Genomic DNA, 22,073 nt, shown 5'->3' with positions numbered 1-22,073 from the left:
TGGAACCCAATATATATACTGCCGCTTTCTAACAGCCATTATATTTTACTACCTCTCTCGTTTTGAAGGTATTTTCTAGTGCAATACGAAGTGAGCTTATTGCTTTAATTGGCAGCTTGGCTACCGACGCGTATGTTGATATTCTTTATGTCATTTCCTGCGTTGTTAGCTAACCCAACAGTTTTGCTGGCCACAAAAACGTTCAAATTCTGACAATTTGAAGGATTACTTGAGTTGTAGTTTCGCGCAATACTTCATCAGTCATTTATGATCCACCCGTGCGAAGTTAGGGCTTCCGCTGTTCGCGTGCCCCTGCTCCATCCACCCGTTTTTAGCGTGACTTGTAATCTTCTATCCCAGATAAAGCGTGAAGGTTTTATGCATCGACTCCTTGCCTATCGAGCTATTTATGCCCGAATGTTCTTGTGGAAAGCGCTGCCATTCTTGCAGCTGATTTCGCTGCCGAGCTATCTACTTCCAAGTAAGTTGGTAATATTTCAAGTGCAACCTTTCGAGTGGTTCTTAGTGCACCCGTTATGCAGATAGCAGCGAGATGTTGTATTCACTCGACCGTTTCATGTATGATATTTTATTTAAGTAAGATTGGCTTGTAATTGCTATGTAAAACCAATGCATAAGAACAAGTGATAGGCCCCATTATAACCCCAGCATCTTCAGACATGCTTAGAGAGCACCACTGGCTTTTTTCTAACCTCTCCTCCACTTGAGTTTCCGCGTCAGTTTGCTGTCCAAAAGTTCTGCCAAGTACTTGCTATGATCTGCAGTAGTTAATTTTACCTGTTGAACCTCGGGGGTCTCCATGACGGGATCTTGTATTGTCTTGTAAAGAGAGTCGGTCTAACCAGCATTTACCTTTAGGTTAGCCGATAATGCCCGTTAGCGTATGATTTATGAGTGGTATTCATAACACTACTAATTGTGTCCAGAAACTGCCTGTCATTAGTGAAGTTATGCCGTCAGCATAAGCTATCAGGTTGGGAGCACTTCGTTAAAATTTCCCCAGCAGTTAATTTGTTACATGTATCCATAAGAGAGGCGACAGTACACCCCCATAGGAGGTTTTGCTCGCGATATTCTGATTAATCTGCTCCACTTGTGTCAAAAAAAGGTATATTCCTTTTGCTTTAGAGCTCTCTCTATACTAAAGGTGAACGAGTTAAGTGCAATCTCAGTGGATCTACCCTTTATACATATTGGCTATCCCTTATTTGTTAACATTAATAGTGAGCTGAAACTTTTTAACTCTATAACCAAAATATGCATTGTCCCTCATCTCGGATAATATTTTCGCGGTATTAAAAAAAATAATCAAACATTTTTTTTGGTCCACCTTAATATATTACATACGAGTATGCAAGCGCCGCTACACATGTATTCTTCATGCACGCATTACGTGTTGCGATATTGTGCCGCAACACTCTGCATGTGGCTTGCCACAAATTTTGTCGTAGGTTGACTCCAATTTTTTTTTGTTTTTTGGAAACGTCAACTAAGTTGAAATCAAGAAAATATTTATTATATCGCCACATTGCTGCGGAAAATGCAAAGGAAATTGCACTTCGCCAGCTACATACACTTCTAAACCAAGAGTATATACGCCATGCATGTGTGTGTGTAAGGGTACAACGAGTTAAGCGTTGCAACATTTTTGAAGTGCAACGGCACTCAGCCACGTCTGCATGCATGAATGGTGCAATGAAATACATTGAGAGAAATGTGGCTGAAGTTTTGCGGTATTTCTACGCTTTTTACTAATTGTGGTGTTATTGCTTGGCATAAAAATCGAAATTCGATACAGTCATTCACTTAAATACAATATTAATAAAGCGATACTTTGTTGACATTTCGAGCTTTGCCGAGTGTGATTTGGCTTTTTCAATGATTTTTTAACAGAATATGCAAACAAGCGAGAGAAAGGTAAATTTTCTATTTAAAAAAAATATAAAATTATGCAGTTAGTTGCCTGATACCTCTTTGGTGCTGTTCATGTTGTGCCATGTGTCAACAGGCATTACCTTTAAACCATCTTTTATTTATTTATGTAGGTGCATTGCTCTAAAAATTCTGCAAGTGGCACTGCCCGCTTTTTTTCATTCTGATGAATCTTTTGGAAATTATCTTTCAAAATTTGGTACTTTAGTTCTAGATATAGTAGATCCGATCATTTGGTTTGGTTTATATAGTAGCCGCTTACTTGAGACTCTTCTCGTAAATACTTTTTTTGAAAAGAAGTTGATATGACTTGACTTGTAGAGAAGCAGTCTTTTTTACATATTTTTTAGGGAATTCAAAGGACAATATGCTGTTATGGACTACAGATATTCACAATGAAAATCTGCAGTATAATAAAAAGTCTCGGTAAATTTAAAATTCTATTATGAAGAAGAATGAATCTAATCATAGCTTCAGTGCGATAAATTTCGACTTTTTTCCAAGAAAAAAAAGTATGACCCAAAATCTGAGATACAATTTCATCAAAGCATCAGCAGTATATACATAATTCTTATTTATTGAGTCAAGACTAATATATGTGTTTATAATGATATTTTTAGGTTTAAGGTTCTATTTGAAATAATAGGAAATAGTCATGGTTTTGGCCATACTATGTCAAAAATGATTTGTCGTGAACCTAGCAGACTTAATGTTGTATATTCCTATCCCGACATTGTTTAATATAGCAATAGTCTATCTGTTTCCAACATAAACTTTCTAAGCAGATATTAGTAGAGACTTGAACTTGAAGAATATACCTCAGACATATTTTTAAAAAATGGTGATATAATTAAGTAAACAGCCATCGATGAAGGTCAACATATCATGGATCCACATTTACAAAAAGGATTAGCCGTACTTATTATACATATCATATTTTTAATGGGTCTTTGAAGTAAAGCTATAACCTTTTAAGCTTTTTTTTATTAATTCTGAAAAATAGTAAGACTTTTTAATTTAAATTTCGCGCGAAAACACATTATTTTCCTAGGTTGGTATGACTGGGATTGATATCTGATATCCAAATGTCACATAAAAATAATTATTGACGTTTAGTATACGCTTGTATTTCTGAAGTTCATAAAGTGCATTCGGCGATTTTTACGATGAGTGAAATTATTGAACAAAGAAGTTCCATTAAATTTTGTATACGGAATCAAATTTCTGATACCGAAACCTTCAGAATGTTGGCAAGGCCTGCATTGATAATTGTTTGTCGAGAGCAAATGTTTTTGAATGGTGCAATGAGGGTCGGGATCATCAACTGATGTTCAATAAAATAAATAAACTGGTGGTGAAAACAAAAATCTTACTGGCATCTTTGGAATATCGGAGGGATCAGTGAAAAGCATTTTGAAAAATAGTTTAGACCTAAGAAAAGTGAAACCACGATTGGTTCCAAAATCACTAAATTTTTTCAAAAAACATCTTCGCGTTAACATTTGTGAAGCAATGCTTTCCCTCTAACAGTAGATGGTACTGGTGATGAGTCTTGGTGATACTGGTGAAGAGTCTTGAATCTCTGCTTACGTCCCGGAAACATACGATCAATAGTCCGACGCAACCATTATTGAGGGAAACTGTTTTGGGTCAATTGAAATCGTTAAGCCTGAATCGCTACGTGAACTGAAAGCTATTCCGAAAGTCCTATTGGAAAAATTGTTGTAATTATAGAAAATAATTACTGGTTATAACTGACATTTGTTTAAACTTGCTTCAATCGTTTGTCTATTATAGCCTGACATCTTTAATAGCAACTTGGAACTAAATTTTCCACATGTTCCATAACCTGAGAGCGCCAGGTATGTTGTATTCGCTGAATAAAAACTTTTGGCTCGCAGCTTAAAATTTCCATTGGAGCTCAAAGTTATAGAAGCAGTTGTGATAGTGCCATCAAACCTAGGTTAATATGTCTGATGTAAAAAAAAATCAAAAAATTAAAATAATCCCTTAACAAGTTCCTAAGTAATTCAGAGTAGAACCCGCGATACCTCAAATAACAACTGGACGGGAACCACAGATGGCGGAATATATTCGATAGTGCATTTGACAAAGCTTTAAGCTTCAATCTCTAAAACTTGAAAGCTTCCGGTATTACTGTTTAACCCTCTAGATTTGCGCTAACGAAAACTTGGGCACACATCGCTGAAACTGAAAAAAAAGCTTTACAGAGCAATTTGTGCTCTCTTCTTCTCTCTTATTTTCGATAAGCCTTCATTGATTACTAGTGCTGCGCCATGTACTTAACCAAATATCTACGCATTTTCTAATATCTGCACAGGTTTCATCAAATCATAGTACTATCACAAAATTTCCATATATTCGCCGTGTATGAGTCGTCGCTTACGTAGCTATGTATGTCGTGGTAATAACCATTTTGGCATGGCTCACTCAAAACTCTTACGGCTCTCTGACTACAGTGCCGCTTCACTGCCTGCTTAAGCGCCATAAACTATGCTACACGTAACAGCTGGCTTGATGGCTGGCGACTGCCTTGAGGCGCTGCAACGGCCAAAGAATGCAAATGCATGTACGAAGGCGAACATTTAGCTAGCCGAAAAACGAATGGCTTAAGGCGTCGCTGAGGCTGTCCAACAGCGGCAGCAAGCAACAATATGGGCGGGGTGTGGGCGCGATTGGTGTGCCGTGCTGTCAAGGCGGGCGAGAAAGCGGCCCGGAAAGCAGGCGAGCGTGCGTGCATACAACTGGCGAAACGATTAGACATATTTTCATACATACATACATATATGCATATACATGTGTAAATGTGTATGTATGGGCTTCAAGTCGCCCAAGTGAATGGCGAAAATGTGTAACTGTATGTAGAAGAAAGTTTGTGCAAAATTTGCAGACTTTCGCCTGCAACGCTGCTGGCTTTCAAGTGTAATGTGTATTAGGGTGCGCCAAAAGAAAAGCGTTTAATTTTTATTTCGCTAGTTACCGCAAAAATATCGTCTGCAAAAAAAGTATCAACTGCGCTTACTTTCCATAAAAAAAAAATAAAAAGATTTTTACAAATCACACTCCAATCAAGTTATCGAACGAAAACTTTATTCAAATAGTGATCCTAAAATGTGACTTCTAGTGCGTCAAAATCATATGAAATCGGACTATAACTTATAAAGTCACCAGATTTTAAATATTATATATGGACCTAAGTGCCATTTTACTGAACAGAACTGAAACCGCTGGACCACCAGAATCGTCGCATGTTCGTGAATTGGGCTGAGCAACAACTCGAAGTTTTCATCGAAAAATCATCTTCAGCGATGATGCACATTTCTGGCTGAATGGCTTCGTCAATAAGCAAAATATGCGTTGTTGGTCAGGCAGCTGTGGATTTCTGCCTCAGTCACCATTGCATCACGAAAAATTATGGTTTGTTGCAGTTTATGGACCAGCGGCATCATTGAGCCGTACTTCTTCCGTGATGATCCAGACCGGTACATTACTGTGAATGGGAATCACTACTGCTCAATGATGACCGAATATTTTTGGCCGGATTTGGATGATATGGACTTCGACAATACATGTTCCAACAGCGAATATCACAATCCATTTATTGGAAATCAAGTTTGCTGAACGTTTTATCGGCCTAGTCAGTTGACCGCCTTGGTCATGCGCTTTGACGCCGTTAGACTATTTCCTGTAGGGCTACGTCAAGTCTATGGTCTATACCAACAAACCAGTGACGATTGATGCACTTCGTACGAATATCAAACGTGAAATTGCAGCATTATGGGCAGATTGATGCTTGAAAGCCGTCGAAAATTGGGTTCAGCGTCTGGACTTCTGAAAGCCTGCTCGTGGTGGTCATGCAAAAGAAGAGTTATATTAATTTTCATCCAACTTGGCTATTCGCCTGACTTTTTACCACTTATGGCGATGAATGTGCGTGAAATTTTAAAAACTAAGTGGACTTTTTTTCTAAAAAATAATGTAGTTTAAAGTCGAATACGAGCAGGTCTAGTCCGTGGCTTAAATCCTTATCCTTTATCGAATAAAAATTTTGGTTTTGAGGCTTTGTTTCGTGAAATAAAACAAATTGTAATGATCTCTTACGATTTAAAGCTGTATTTTGATCTCGAATAACTTTTGAACGAGTCGATATAGTAAAGAATCATGTTAGACTTTTTTTGTAGATGGCTTAATATTATACAAGCAAAAATTCTCTAGAAGAAAAATGAAATATGTTTTTTGGCCCACCCTAGTAGGTACACAGCTACATATGTACATATATAAATATGTGGCTGTGTGTTTGCGTCTAAGCGGGCGTGACGCTTACAGCGTCTACTTGATATTACAGTTGCTCTTGTTGTTTTTAGCTGTTGCTACGTTCGTAGCAATGGACGCATTTGCGCTGTTTGTTTGTTATTATTGTCGCTACTATTGTTCCTGCTATTGTGGCTGTGGCTGTTGTTGCTACTGCTGTTGAATTTTGCGCTGAGTGTGTAACAACTTAATTGCATGTAAATCCTAAGTTGTTAACCCAATTCGCTACTTCCACCCGATCTCTATGTAAACTATGCACTTAAGCGCACACACACACACACACACACAAAACATATGTGCGCTGCAACAATAACAATACTAACTAAACAAAAACAATTCACAAATGCATGCAAACAACAAAACTAATGGCATGCATGCAATAGAAGCAAGTAAAAATGAAACCGCAACAACAACTACTACAAGCAAGTTACATTAACTTAATAATAGTTCTTAGAAGGCAAAGTCGTTCGCCGACTGCCGTTCTTAAGTTTACACCACCACATGTACTTGTGACTGTGTGTGTGTGTGCATGCCATTATTGGTGTGTGTGCGATTGAGCATTTCGATTCTTTTCATGTCAGCGTATTTATGCCAAGGCATTTTCTCATGACCACTTTGACAGCTGAGTGGAGAAAAGCGTTAACGGGAAAAAAACACAAAACGATTTTTCTCTGATCGAATTAGTGGAAGGCAAAAACATTTTTCTAAGAAACAGATAATGCAATAAAGCGGTGGTAAATATTTTCTTAAGGCAAAGCGTTGCTTTTGCTGTCAAGTGCTAAGTGTCATGCCATTTCACTGCATTAATATGTAAGTAGTACTTATGATATTGTGGATTAATCTACTTTCAGTTGCTTTTATTTTACGAATCTGATTGAATTTGTTCAAATTTGTGGGCTATAAAAAATGTAACACTAAAATTAACGTAGTTGAATCTGTCAATTAACGGTAGCTTAAAAGGAATATGATACCGTTATTATGAAGAAAGTTTTCTGACCTTGATGTTTGATTATTCATTTCAAATATGGTGATTCTTCTAGTAAATTACGGACATTAAGTGCTTCGCACTAAAAGCTTCTCAGGAAAGGTTAATAGCTGATTGTGGAAAGCTTGAAAGTCGTAAAATCAATATATTTACGTTAATTAGACTGAAAAGTTGATATAATATCTAAAATAATTATAATATTGAATTTATATATTAGGTCCAGAAAAACTGTGGCGTTAGAAAGATAAGATTTTATATTTAAAAATTTTTAGACAGGCTTTCGATTGATGGACTGAGTATTGTTTGAACACTTGTCAAAAATGTACACCAGAAAAGAGAAAGTACGCCATATCTTACAATTATTCTTAGTTAAAGGCAAAAACGTAGGTTCGCCGGCTAAAATGTGAATATTGTTATGATCCTGATACTTTAATAGCTAACCCCAAGCAATTTGATTTCCTCACTTCCGTTCCGATACTTTTATGTATAAAATGCACCACACGTTAATCTCACAATATTGATAAAATAATGGAAACCGACAAGTCGTACCATTAAGTAAGCACTGCTTCGATTCCTCGGGAGTTCAAATTTTCAACAGAAAGTTGTTTGGTCGACACATTTAAATAATGCCGCATACAAAACCGGTGAGCCAGCAGAAGCGATGACTAAGTTTGGATTAACGATCAGGAAGGTTTTGCTGGGAATTATGTACTATGAGCTGCTTCACTTCGGACAAGCTTTAAATTCGGATCTGTACTATTAGTAAGGGAGAATCTTATGCATCCACCTTATAGTTTGAACCTGGCATCAAGTGAATACTTCCTGTTTCTATGACGAATAAACGTAATTTTGCTGTTGAAAAATACGCATCAAGGGAAGAATTGAAAATCGAGTGTCCCAGTTTTTTGTCAGAGAAAATGGTCATAAACCCATACCTTTAAAATAACAAAAATTTATTTTATTCATATATTTTCTATATAAGTCTTAACTTTAAATAACATGGAATTTCGTAAGGTAATGAAACAACATTTTTTGTTAAAAAAAAAAAACGTTGCTTTGCTGGATAAAACATAATCATTATTAAAAAAGAGCGTTTCGATTTTTGACACTCACAATAATTTGAGAATGCGGACCAGTAGAGAGCACACAAAATGACTGACTTTGACAGTTTATTCTGGCAATAAGGAACAAAAATCTAATCACTCTCTTTCAGGGATTGTTCAATCTCTCATTGAATGCATAAAATGAAGTTCTATACTGACTTTTTGATACAAAGTGTCGATTACTAGGTCAATCTTCTAATTCGGATGAAGGTGATTCTAAGAACTGTTGCTTTCAGAGACTAACTAAATAGGAATTTTTATTTAAATTCGAGAACAAAAAAGTCTTAAGTAATTAATAAGATAATGCTCCTAAAAAGATGCAATTAAAATTTCAAATAGATAAGTAGATAGACTCCGGGAACCATCGTCGCTAGATTCAAAACAATTGGTTTCAAAAAAAATCCGATCTCGTGTGACAACACCTTGACACTACAGCGAGCTTAGCAGACCACTAACATGGCTTTCGTAGAGTGCAAAACACCGCCAAAGCGCTTAGCGTCAAAAAGGCCATGGTGATTCGTAATCTCAAATATTCGCTCTTTGAGAGAACTATTCCGGTAGTGTTTAACTTGTTTGACACCCTTAACCATACAAGGTTGTAAGAGGCATCCCACCTGAGTTGAAGAGATGTACCATAAATTATCTGAGCGATCTCGAAATTCCCTCAATCATCAGAGGGCATTTCTATCACCTCATAAGATAAGATAAGATAAATAGACGAGGATTGCATCCCGACCATGGGTCTATAGTGTTCTCTCCTAAATCACAAAGACACACCCAGCCCCAGCATATTGATAAAGTCCAATATACTGCTAGGTCCTTGAGAGGCGATGTGATCCCTGTTTGGAGATCTGAATGCCAGAGCCTAAATACTGCTATGCGCCATTATGATTGTAGGATATTGACATCAAGTAATGGAATTGATGAGCTATGCTCAGAAGGAAAATACTGCCTCGGTTAGGCTAGCTTCTTCTCTGCAAGGAGTTTAACCTTCTCCCGAAAAAATCTACAGTGACCATATTCAAGAACTGGATGAAAGAGCATACTGTGTTTTAATAGCTCAGTCAATGACATTAAAATTACTTTACAACAATAATACTTTATATTTTATAATCAACACCGTGTTATACAGGTATTATACTCCGAATATGAACGTGTTTATTGTCAAAAATCCTCAAGTCGATAGTTGGTTTCACCTGAGGAAAAGACAAATAAATGTTGTTTTCAAGTTACAAGGACAATCTTCAGTCTTGTCGGAACACTGCAGTTCATACCATAACAGCAGACCTCTTGATGTGTCCCTTTATACACCTGCTGAATAAAGCCTGCATGCTTCCAGTTAAGGGAACGCTTTCCTTCTCCAAGCAGTTTCTGCTAACATGCTTTCGTATCAATTTCCCTTGTAGTCATTTGTTTGGAGGGGAACCGCCACATAGGAATAAATCTCTCCTTGATTGCATAGACGATATTGTACACCTTAGCTTTAAAATTACGGACGTTACTAACTTCAGATATCCATTGAACTCCATTCAGAGTGGAGCCATTAACACCTTCACCGACTCTCGCCCTTGGAGTCAAACCACCACCCTTTCCAGAAGAAGAGCTCGAGTTGCCTCATGAATCTAGAGTGGTTCTTGCTTAACTGCGTTTTGGAAATTACAGCAAGTTTCGCTCCTACCTATCCAGATTTAATTTCGACCTACCAAATATATGGCCTGGGTGCAATGAGTCCCCGCATGACACTAACTACCTCGTAACATGCTAAATATATTAAATCCATCTAACACACCCCCTTCAAAACACCTCCCTTTATGGTTTGACTCTGTTTGTGTCAGCAAAGCCTTGTGAAAATAGTGAGATAAAAATTGAGACACATGTTCAGTAGTACTCTGATGAGTCAGCTTTATTCAAAAATACTAATAACTCTGCAATTAACAGAAAATTTTTCATAGGTTTGGAAGACCGCCGTTGAAAAGTCCGTCAGTGTCCTTATGAAATTATGATCTATATGCCGCTGGTGCGTTAGAATCTGCTATTTTTATCGCTTGTCCAGTGTGAATTTCATGACATTTCATCTATTGGAAGTGAAGTTATTGCGTTCTAAGTGTCAGTATGTTTGTGTTATCGGTGCGGAAATGAGCTTCGAACAAAGAGCCAACATTAAATTTTGTTTTAAAATTGGTAAAACTTTTACCGAAACGTTTCAATTGATGACACAAGTTTATGGCGATGATTGCCTATCCCGTAGCAGAGTGCACGAGTGGTTTCAACGTTTTCAAAGTGGTCGTGAGGACATAAATGACGATCAACATGTGGGCCAATCAAAATCCGTGATCACCGGAAATTCCATCGACACTGTGCGTGTCGAATATGAAAGTTGGCGTTTGTTGCACGCTAATGCGCCGTCCCATCGATCGACGCTTGTGACCGATTATTTGCCCAAAAATCACATTTTAACCATTGACCACTCTCCATATTCACCTGATATGTCACCGTGTGACTTCTTCCTTTTCGGAAAAATGTATTTGCCCATGAAAGGAAAGCGTTATGCAGACGTAGAGGCCATTCAAAAGGCTTGCACCGGCATACTGGCGGCCATACCGGCCAACGAGCTAAAACACTCGTTCGACATGCTTTTAGACCGTGCAAAAAGCTGTATTGAAGCAGAAGGAGACTGTTGTGAATAAAATAAATAGATTTTGCCAAAAAAACCATTTGTTCTGCTTTTTTAAAGTCTTATTTACTGTGGAACGCTCCTTGTGTAATGAATATTTAGAGCTTAAAATCAAATCGCTAAGAAAACTAACTACTTACTATAGTTTATTAGTTGATGCTCTCTACGTTCGGTTAAATTAATTTTGAAATAAATGACGATTCATTCGGTGTATGTTTCCGACAATATACATAAGTCCAGTTCTTTGTTCATTGTTATAAGTTAATTGTAAATTAAAAATGTTGCCATTAAGGCTTCTTAATAGTCAGAAGATAAATCAATCATCATTCCGTGGAAGTGGATACCCAAAGGGAACGTTATAACATGATTATAACCGACTTTTTTCACGAAATTCGATGAGATCGACGCGAACGATCTCTATGTTCAACCAGCCTGTTGTTTCACGTCTTAACACAGACACACTGCGTGCAAGGTTTGGTAACTCGTGAATGTGGAGAAATTGCCCAGTTAAACGACCGCCAAGATCATGCGATTTAACGTCACTAGAATATATTCTCTCGGGGTATCTTAAATTAAAGGTTTACGCCAATCAACAACCAACTCTCGCACTATAGTCCAAACGCTGCATCGGGTCGTAGACGGTTGGATATACGCAAATGAAAGCCATGGTGACCATTCATTTAAAGTCCTGTTTACTTTGAACGCACCTTGTATGTATATTTACATACATATGTGTCGTATGTACCTACATATAAAATATGAATAAAAAACAAGTTAAGGGCTAATTCACCGAACATTTTATACTCTCGCACGATGTCATAATAGATTTCATTATTTGTCATTGCTGGAAAATTATCAAATAGCGCAGTCGCATTTGTGTAAAGTTTTAAAATATTTAAATTTGCTATTCATCATTTCCTAATGTATATACTCGTATTATACAGAGAAGGCATCAGATGGAATTCAAAATAGCGTTATATTGGAAGAAGGCGTGGTTGTTAACCGATTTCACCCATATTTTGTACATGTCATCAGGGTGTTAAGAAAATATCACATACCGAATTTCATTGAAATCCGTCTAGTAATTCCCGAGATATGGTTTTTGGTCCATAAGTGGGCGACGCCACGCCCATTTTCAATTTTTAAAAAAGCCTGGGTGCAGCTTCCTTCTGCCTGTAAAATTTAGTGTTTCTGACGTTTTTTGTTGCTAGTTCACTTTTGGTAGATGGAAAGTTAACCTTTGTATCAATATTGGCGTGGTTATTATCCGATTTCTATATCCATTTTTGAATTTTGGATTCGTCGGTGTAGCTTTTTAGATTGAGATAGTATTCGGGGCCCTCCACTTTCTAAAAATCTTCGTCGATCCACTCCCTAATGCGATCCTTTGCGCCAAATTTCACTAATGTCTTTATTTATGGCTTACTTATAACACTTTATAGGTTTTCGGTTTCCGACATTTTGTGGGCGTGGCACTAGGCCGATTTTGCCCATCTTCGAACATAAGTTTCTTATGAGCCAAGAAATACTTACGCAAGTTTCATCATGACCAATATTTTTAATTCTTATAACGGAAAGACAGGCTGATTTCAACTTCGTCACCCTGATCACTTTGGTATATATAACCCTATATGTGACTCTTTTAGTTTTAGGACTTATAAACAACCGTTATGTGAACAAAACTATAATACTCTCCTTAACAACTTTGTTGCGGGAGTATAAAAAATTAACTATTATAATAGGTCGCTGGCAGCTGTCATCAATATAGCAATTTGTGTTGCTGGAAAATGGTATAAAAGCGCAGTCGCATTTTTTTGTTACGGATATTTGGAACTGCTCTGCCAAAAAAATATTTAAATTGACGACGTAAACATTTGTCTATTTTAAGTTCAAATTGCCGTCACCATGTGGGGATAAGCATCAGACAATTTTTTTGTAGCTGTGTGCATACGACAGCCAATGGCAAAGACTTGTAGTGCTGCCTGGCTATCTGTGTAAATGGTTGCTATCTGTATCACCCCATAATTGATCACTAGAACTCCACAAACCTTCTCTATGCCTAGTACATCGGCTTGGTAGATGCTACTTCAGTTTGGTAGATGGAAAGTTAAAGTGATATCAATATTCACGAAGAATACCCATCATCACAGTTCATTTTGGATCCGTCGGTATAGATTGAGATATTATTCTTCTCCCTTACTAAACATCTTCTCGATCCACGTCTAGAGGGCATTCTCACCTCGAAGTCATTATTGAAGTTTAACCTTGTGAGTACATAATCTGATTTATTTAGATTAGTTTCGTGCTGGTTCGCAATTTTGCTATGTCTATAACTCTTCGCATTCCAACTACCAATATTTTTAATTCTTATAACAGAAAGGGCTGCCACTTTCATGGTCATTTGGTGCAAGTGCATATTTAGCGGATCCTTTCTAGCATGACTTAAACGCCCCGGTAACCCCTGTATAGGCTGCCCTCTGATAGCCATTTAATTTTCGGATGTTGTATTGTTTATTTAATGCCGGTCACCAGTCCAATGCCCCAAAAGTGGAGATTAATCTAATGACGCCCATATACATCTACATGACTACATTGGTTTTAAACCCCAAATGTTGCTGAGTATCCTTTTCAATATCTAATACGCTATTAAAGCTTTCATAATAGGTACGTTTCTCAATATTCAAATTCCATATCTGATGTTATCTTTCACGACCCCGAAATATTTTGAGTTACATTGCTTACATAACTTGTTCATGTCACTAACTTTGTGATATCCTTAATGTGTACGTATGCATGTTGTGCAGTTGACAAGTTATCCGCTATGATTGATATGATGTGAACATCCATTAGCCTCTATAGAACCTTCAGTGTGAAGGAGGTGAGGTTTATGGGTCTAAAGTCTTTAGCAGAATATGCTCTTCTACCCGGTTTTGATAGAAACACTATCTGACTTTTTTCAGCTTCTTGGGATATATGAAAGCCAGACACAGGCCTTAGAACCATAGGTTCATTCAGCTTCTGCAGTATTATGGGAGTAATTCCATCTGGAATTTCCGCTTTAAATAGTAAGAAGCTGTGAATTGTGTATTTAATTTTCTGTTCTGTATTTCCTGTTGACGTAGTGACCGGATTGGTCTGCTCTAGTTGCTGCTTATTCTGGTTAAACACCCATGTCGAGGATTTCTGACTACCAAGGAAGTGCGTGTTCAATAGAACCTCAAGTTACTCCTCTGCAGAGGAGGGCCAATCACTTCCCTTTGCTTTTAAATAAGCCAATATTGGGATGTTCTTTGGACAGAATTTCACTCAGTCTGATAGATTTTTTGCACCCTTCTATTAATAAACAGCAATACTGTAAAGTGTGGCTAACAATTTTTCAATCTTTTCCACCTCTGTATCCAGCTCTTGAACATTCCAGATGATAATAGAATTTGCGCATATCCTCGTAAATTTATCCCATATTGTATTTCTGGAATTTCGATATTGGAGGGGAGTACTGGATCTCGCGAATTCAGAGAAGACTCTCAATACTATCTGTCTCCGCTAATAGTGAAATCCAGAGCTACCTCCCACCCTGAACTTGGGAATACTTAGTTAACTATTTAGTATGTATTGTAAGAGTGACTTTTGACCTTTCTTCCTTCAATAAAAAAAGAGATACACTTGGAAGATTTTGTCTTTGTCATAATTACTGCTGTTCAGCCCACTAACGATGTCGTCTGTGACCCAGGGTTCCCGTATAGTGCTGATGTCGTTGCCAACCCCCTTCGTGAGGGATATAAGACTACCCGTAGCATTTTTCGCCTTCAAATATCTTCATCCTGGCCTTGCGTATACCGAAGCTAATTTCGTTGTCAGCTTTCGATAGAGTCTGATTGACTTTTCGCAAATGGTTACTAGAGTAGGTCAGCTTGCTTTATATAGCTTCTCCTTCTGCCAGGAGCTTTTCGCTTGTCTTCTGTAGAGGAGGAAACCAAGTGCGAGCACGAGGTCTCTTCGGTCCAAGACATTCCATAGCGGGTATAAACTTCAGTTTAAGAAAAAAAACGTCGCTAATTTTGCAACGCACCCTGTTCTAGGAAGTCCAGGTACGCATATCTGATGATCCTGTAGATCCTAAAAGTTTCCGAGGAGTTAAACTCCGGGAGAGACCCGCCGGATTATCGAGTACGTAGCTTAAAACTAGACCCGATAACCTGACAACTATCCTGAATGGTGTTTGGCGAGGAGGGGGATTCGTCTATGATGGACATCTGGAGGCTGCTCCTGACTCCATCGCTGAATTTTCATGCTGTTGTATTAAGCTCGTCTATACTTTGCTTTAGCTTTTTTGGCAGAGTATTTAACTATTCGTTGTGGGAGTGGTCATCTTCTTGGAACCTCTTGATTAAATGACTTTTTTAGGAGTTTCCGATGACTTCCTTTTCAGGAAACTTTCGTATTCCTCTACTATTTTTTTAGGTGCTTTATCTCTTTGACATCAACCGAGGTGCCAGCAGCCTGATCTTTGGTTATCATTCCGAATACGAGGACTGCCCTTTGATAGCTTTTCCTTAGCTGATTTTGAGACTTTTTACGCGTTTTGCGCTGTAGTTCACCTTTGTCAGTCAGTGTACTCTAGTTGGTACTCATGGTTGCTTTGTAGGTGGATGATTATGTAAGATTTGGGTATTTTGGTTAATACTCTCTGTTTTTTCTGCTGTCACTACTCGTGTACTTTGGCGGTTACAACCGTTTGTACTTTTGTCGTCTCCTGACTGGAGGCAAGAAAGTTGTACTCATCGGATTCTGTTATAGGGACGTCTCCGACATTTCCTTCTGAGTGTTCCACGACTTTATGTGTTAATGTCAATTTCAATATATTGCCATAGGTTCTTTTTAGATATCGTCAATGTTAGTCCGTGTCGTTCTGAGACTCTAATTCGGATAATATACTGAACTGAATTATAGTTTGGTATGTCATCTCATGTAAAATGATTACAAATTCTTAAGGCTTAAGTGTGCTGGCTCTACACTGTTACCTATCTGTTTCTTGTGTAAATTAATATAATAACAAAAGAATTTAAGAAACGACACAAAAGCACGTTATATGTATTAGATATTCTCTCATAGAGAGTGGTGTTAAACTTTTGAGGTTATAATTCGAAGTAGATAAATTTAGTATTCTGAACATTTGGGCTTATTTCCAGACGTCTTTGTGAGCGGTGAAGAAGAAAAGGTTACTAATTTTTTTCACTAAAAATAACGCTCCAGTTTTAATTCGCGTCCCACAAGGAATATTAAAAATTCAATGATAAAATATTTTGATTGTAGTTTTCTGGCTTCACTGTGGACAAATAGCATTTTGGTTAGGTATTCAGCGTACGGATATTGTTAAATTCAATCAAGCCGTTGGCCGCAAATTCTGGGTTTTCATCTCGCTGAATTTATTTCCTTTTGTGAATTCAAACTTTACCATAAAGAGAATAAATAATGCAAACAGCAAAAACTTGAACTTGACTGATGTGCTCTTATTTATATATGTACATATATATACACATACAATATACATACACACATATATACACAAGTTCATTTAAATTTTATACCCCACAAAAGTGCGAAAATCTGTCGGAAATTTCATTTCATGCTGTGTCGCTGGCTTTGAACGCTAACGTACATATATATTTACATATACGTATGAGTATGTGTATATACGCCAGCAGCTAGTGTGCGGCCGAAATGCTCTTTCGCCACTATGCTTCTGTCTGGCCCCTTTTCGACCATAAACCCCGAATATATTTTTTCACATTTTTATATTTCAACATTTCGCCTTTTTATTAATTCACTGTGTTTGTGTTTTCTTTTTCTTTTCGCCTATATTTGCAGCTTTGATGTACGCGATAAAGTGAATAACGACCAACCGCGGCATTGGTCAGCGCCGGAGGTGTTCGGTTCTCGTGCCAAATTTCACTTCGATTCACAGCCGGCAACATTGGAAATTAAGGTAGGTTGGTCGGCCAGTAGGCTGACGCACGGCAGTGGCTTGTCACTTTTTAAATAAATGAGTGATAATAAATATATATTCTGCCAAGCTGAGTGCCGAATGTGCGAAAACACATTGCCGAAATGAGCGCCCGAAATCGTCGTTGACAGAGCGGCGAATGGAGGGTGGCAGGAGGCGATTGCACAGTTAGGTGTTCGCGAACGAGTTATGGCACTACACATATAGAGGCTTATGTGGGGCGCTTTCATACGGCCACAGTAGACTCGCGCTCCATCTGGCCAAGACCAATGGATTGGCGGTGGTGTAGTGAAAGTGAAATATGTTCGGTAATTTTGTTGTTTTCGCGGTTAATTTTGAAAATCGAAATAAAACGCCCCCAAGCAGGGATTAAGCAGTGCGCTTTTAATGTGTCTGCATGCACTTACTTACACACAGAGAAGCTACTGTTAATATTTGTATTTCCCTATAGGGGTCTTTTGGGTGATTAAAACACGCGCACTCGCGAAAGTGCTTACAAATTGCCGCTGCTAAGAGGGGAGACAAGTGATTTCAAGTGTCGCGGCGTCCAATGAAATATGCGCGACATGCAGAAATAATTGCCTTTAATCTTGATTATTTATTAAGCGTACAACTTTGGCGGCGCGCGGATATGGCAGCGCTTAAAAAATCTTTACTATGACTACGACGCTATGTGGAGGAGGCCGTAAATTCCATTCGGATGTATTAAAGGACATCAACATTTTCACCCAACCGTGGCAAGTATTAATTAGAGCTGCTTTAAAGTGAAATTCGGCGAATGTTCACCCAATAAAGTGTTATCTTAGTGAAAGGGCGCCGCTCTAATTGAGACATACTTCAGTCCAATAATTAGAAGACTGTTGAAAATTGCGGCGTTGATAATTAAGATGCGTATTTTTGACATCACAGTAGATAATAAACTGTTACTTTGAAGTGTTCGTGCATTTAAGCAACCCAGACCTCCATCCCACAACGTCAATTACCTCTAACTTTCACGAGGTCACTGCAGTTGTACATCCAAACTAAGGTTATCGGTTTTTCGCATTTTAAAATAGCTTCATACTACTTGACTAAAAACAAGAAAAACGTTAACTTCGGCTGCACCGAAGCTAATATACCCTTCACAGGTGCATTTCTTTTAGTAACTATGTATTCAGTTTATATGGAAGCTATATGCTATAGTAATCCGATCTGAACAATTTTTTCGGAGATTATATTATTACCTTAAGCAGTAATCCATGTCAAATTTCGTGAAGATACCACGTCAAATGCGAAAGTTTTCCATGCAAGCATTTGATTCCGAAAATTCAGTTTGTATGGCAGCTATATGCTATATTTAACCGATCTGAACAATTTCTTTGGAGATTACATTGTTGCCCTAAAAAATAACCTGTGCCAACTTTTGTGAAGATACATTGTCAAATGTGAAAGCTTTCCATACAAGAACTTGATTCCGATCGTTCAGTTTGTATGGCAGCCATATGTTATAGTGGTCCGATATGGGCAGTTCCGACAAATGAGCAGCTTCTTGAAGAGAGCATGACGTTTGCAAAATTTCAAAACGATATCTTAAAAACTGAGGGACTGGTTCGTATATATACAGACGAGCAGACAGACGGACAGATGGACATGGCTAAATCGACTCAGCTCAACATACTGATCGTTTATATATACACTTTATAGGGTCTCCGACCTTCCTTCTGGGTGTTACAAACTTCGTGACAAACTAATATACCCTGTTCAGGGTATAATTAACATAACTTAAGGAAACTTGGTACACATCTTCCTTGTTGTCATAAGCAGTTTCGAATTGTAGAAGTTTCCATAACTAAGCAGCAATTTAACCTACAAAACGAGGGCAACTTGTGGTTTGAAAATGTTTAAAAGGTGGGCTTGGCTCCGCGCCCTACTAGGCTTAATGTACACATATCCTAAACCATTCGAGCTACATGACCCAAATTCGTACAAAACAAATAATTTTAGCTTTTCTTACGAATACACAAAAATGGGTGAAATTGAATGAAAATCCCACCCACTCCCCATAAATCAATAAAAGTTTGCACGCCCAATTCCTATATAGCACAATTGTAAATTCCCCATGATCCCCATCTAATACACAAATCAAGCACCAATAAATATATCGAGACTAAACTTTGCACTAATAGCGCCTTTAGGATATGCCATCTCAAGTTAAGAAATTGTCAAAGTCGGACCAGAACTGATCAAGCCCCCAAATACCGAAAACGTGGAACACAGTGACTATTGCTCGCTTTTATGAGTTAAATATGAGTTAAATTTGTGGGATATATATTTCAAATTCGTAGATAACCTTATTCTGATAAGATTATGAATGATTTGAATCAGGTCAATACTTCTTTCTGCTTAATGGACTTCGAACTTTCGACTGACCTCATATCGCATATATCGGGCAACGGGTGAGTTAACTTAAAAAAAATTAAGTTCGCAAATTTTTCTGATAACAGATAAATTGGATAAAATTGGGTGAAAATTTGCCTAGTCTCAATATAATTAACATCAGAATTTTCAAACATCCGTTTGACTTTACGCCATATACAAGTATGCATATTGGTGATGGTATGTAAGGTACCTTAATTTAATTCAGAAAGCACTTTGTCCCATTAGCAGTATGTGCCAAAAATAACAAGTAAGAAGGGCTAAGTTCGGGTTCAACCGAACACTTTATACTCTTGCCACTTACAGGAATCAATGCCATGGAAATACATTAAGGTGTAAAACCAATCATTGTAGAGTAAAGTCAGCCAGATGTTCGAAAAATCCGGATATTAGTTATATAGGGGCTAGACCAAGTTTTCGCTCAATTTTATCTATTTAAGAAACAAAGATACACTGTTATGAATAAAACACGCTAACCTATTTTTATTGGGATGACTCACATATTGTCCGATATATGCGGTACAAAGTCACGTGGAAGTTCGAAAATCTCTATATTAAATATATGGAGACTAAAGGAAGTATTGGTCTGATTCAACTAATTTTTAACATACCAATTCATCATTATATAAAAAAGATTATCCCTTAATTTCACATATTGACTGACATTTTCGATCAAAAGACAAATATAGGTACCGGGGTCTAAATATCCGGTACCTAGGGGCTTGAACAGGTTTTATTGGATTTCAACAATTTTTGGTCATAAGATCTTACACACTAAAGACAAAGTTTTATCCCGTTATATTAATTGCTTCTTGATTTGTGTACTGAAAACTGAACGAATTAAGTGGAATTTAAAATTGTGCTATATGAGAAGTAGGCGTGATTATTGTCCGATTTCGTTCATTTTCACAACGTGACATAAGAATATTAAAGAACAATGCTACGTACTAAATTTTTCGAAATCGGTTTTATATATTTAGACTCGATAATAATTTTCGGCTTTCCAGCGTATTAAAATTATATGGACAAGCTTTCTAAAAATTAATTAGGAACTTAGCACTGCCTTACTGGTTATTATTCCGTAAGTTCTTATAAAGTATTTAGAACATATGTAGGATGATCTACCTAAAGAGCTGAGTCGATTTAGCCATGTCCATCTGCCTATCCGTCTGTCTGTACGACAATTAGTTCCCCAGCTTTTGAGATGTAGTTCTAAAATGTGGCATATGTTTTTTCTGCCCAAGAACCTGCTAATTTGACGGAACCGGCGATATTGGACCGCTGTAGCCCAAAAAATAAGGGGACATTGTATTTATTTTGAAAATTGCAATGCACTTATGCCAACGGATTTTCCAATCTTCGAAACACTGGTTGTAGTCACTTTCCGGGATGGCCTTCAGTTCCGTCTTCGCTGCGGCTTAAATCTCCTCTATCGTATAAAAACGGTGTCCCCGGAGCGGTCTTTTGAGCTTGGTGAACAGCCAGAAGTCGCACGGCGCCAGATCAGGTGAATACGGTGGTTGCGGAACGAGTTTTTGGCGAAATGATCACGAATTACGAGGGCAGTATGGGATGGTGCATTATGGTGGTGTAAAAACCAAGAATTGTCTTTCCACAATTCCGGCCTTTTTAGGCGGATAGCGTTACGCAAACGACGCATAACGTTCAAATAATATTTCTTGTTGACTGTTTGACCGGTTGGGAGGAATTCATAATGCACAACACCACGATAATCGAAGAAAACAGTCAACATGACCTTGATTTTTGAGCGACTTTGGCGCGATTTTTTTGGTCTCGGCTCTCTTTTGGCACGATATTCGCTCGATTGATCGGTTGTTTCGGGGTTGTAAGCAGAGATCCAAGTCACATCGCCAGATATAATGCGTTTCTTGACACCCTGGTAGTCGGAAAGCATCGTTTCACACACTTCAACGCGACGCCTTTTTTCCAAAAGATTCAATGTTTTCGGTACCAATCGAGATTTGACGCGCTTGAGGCCCAAAACATCCTTCAAAATGGTATTGGCTGAGCCTTTCGATATGCCAACTTCATCAGCAAGGTCTTTAATTGTTAATCGACGGTTTTTCAACACCAAATCTTTGATTTGTTGAACGTGAGCTTCGTCGGTTGAGGTTGATGGTCGCCCTGGACGCTTTTCGTCTTCGACACGTTCACGGCCGGCTTGGAACTCACTATACCACTTGTAAACATTTTTTTAGACATAGCCTCATCACCAAAGGCTTTCTGCACCATCCTCAACGTATCCGCAGCAGAAAATTGATTCCGTAAACAAAATTTAACGCAAATTCTTTGCTAAACAAATTTCGACATCGCAAAAACGAAAAACTCACGTTTAGCAGCTCACAAAACGACACGTATCTCAAACACTAATGAATATTTTGACATGAAATTTGACATAAATGTGACTGACAGTACTACCAACCTAAAAAAAAAAAATAATGCTCCAAATCCTTCGACGCGCGCAGTTTAAATTCAAATATCACCTTATTTTTTGGGCACAGTAGTAGTTGCCATACAAACTGACCTATCAAAATCAAGATAAAGATCTTTTTATATCCTTTTATGAAAAAAAAAATCCACACATGT

General features: G+C 37.9%; 1 protein-coding gene across 4 annotated transcripts in view; it reads left to right on the top strand.

Moving 5' to 3' along the window:
* Nucleotides 1-22,073, top strand: part of LOC126752533 (neural cell adhesion molecule 1-A) — a 196,555-nt gene that overhangs the window by 108,503 nt on the left and 65,979 nt on the right. For all 4 annotated transcript variants that reach the window (XM_050463417.1, XM_050463416.1, XM_050463415.1 and 1 more), the window contains exon 4: nt 16,916-17,033. In XM_050463417.1, coding sequence (XP_050319374.1) covers nt 16,916-17,033 — 118 coding nt within the window. The remainder of the gene's footprint in view (nt 1-16,915; nt 17,034-22,073) is intronic.

The sequence above is a fragment of the Bactrocera neohumeralis genome, chromosome 3 (genome assembly GCF_024586455.1).
Source record: "Bactrocera neohumeralis isolate Rockhampton chromosome 3, APGP_CSIRO_Bneo_wtdbg2-racon-allhic-juicebox.fasta_v2, whole genome shotgun sequence".
Lineage (NCBI taxonomy): Eukaryota > Metazoa > Arthropoda > Insecta > Diptera > Tephritidae > Bactrocera > Bactrocera neohumeralis.
The sequence above is the reverse complement of the archived record's forward strand: the minus strand, read 5'-3'. Positions and strand labels throughout refer to the sequence as shown.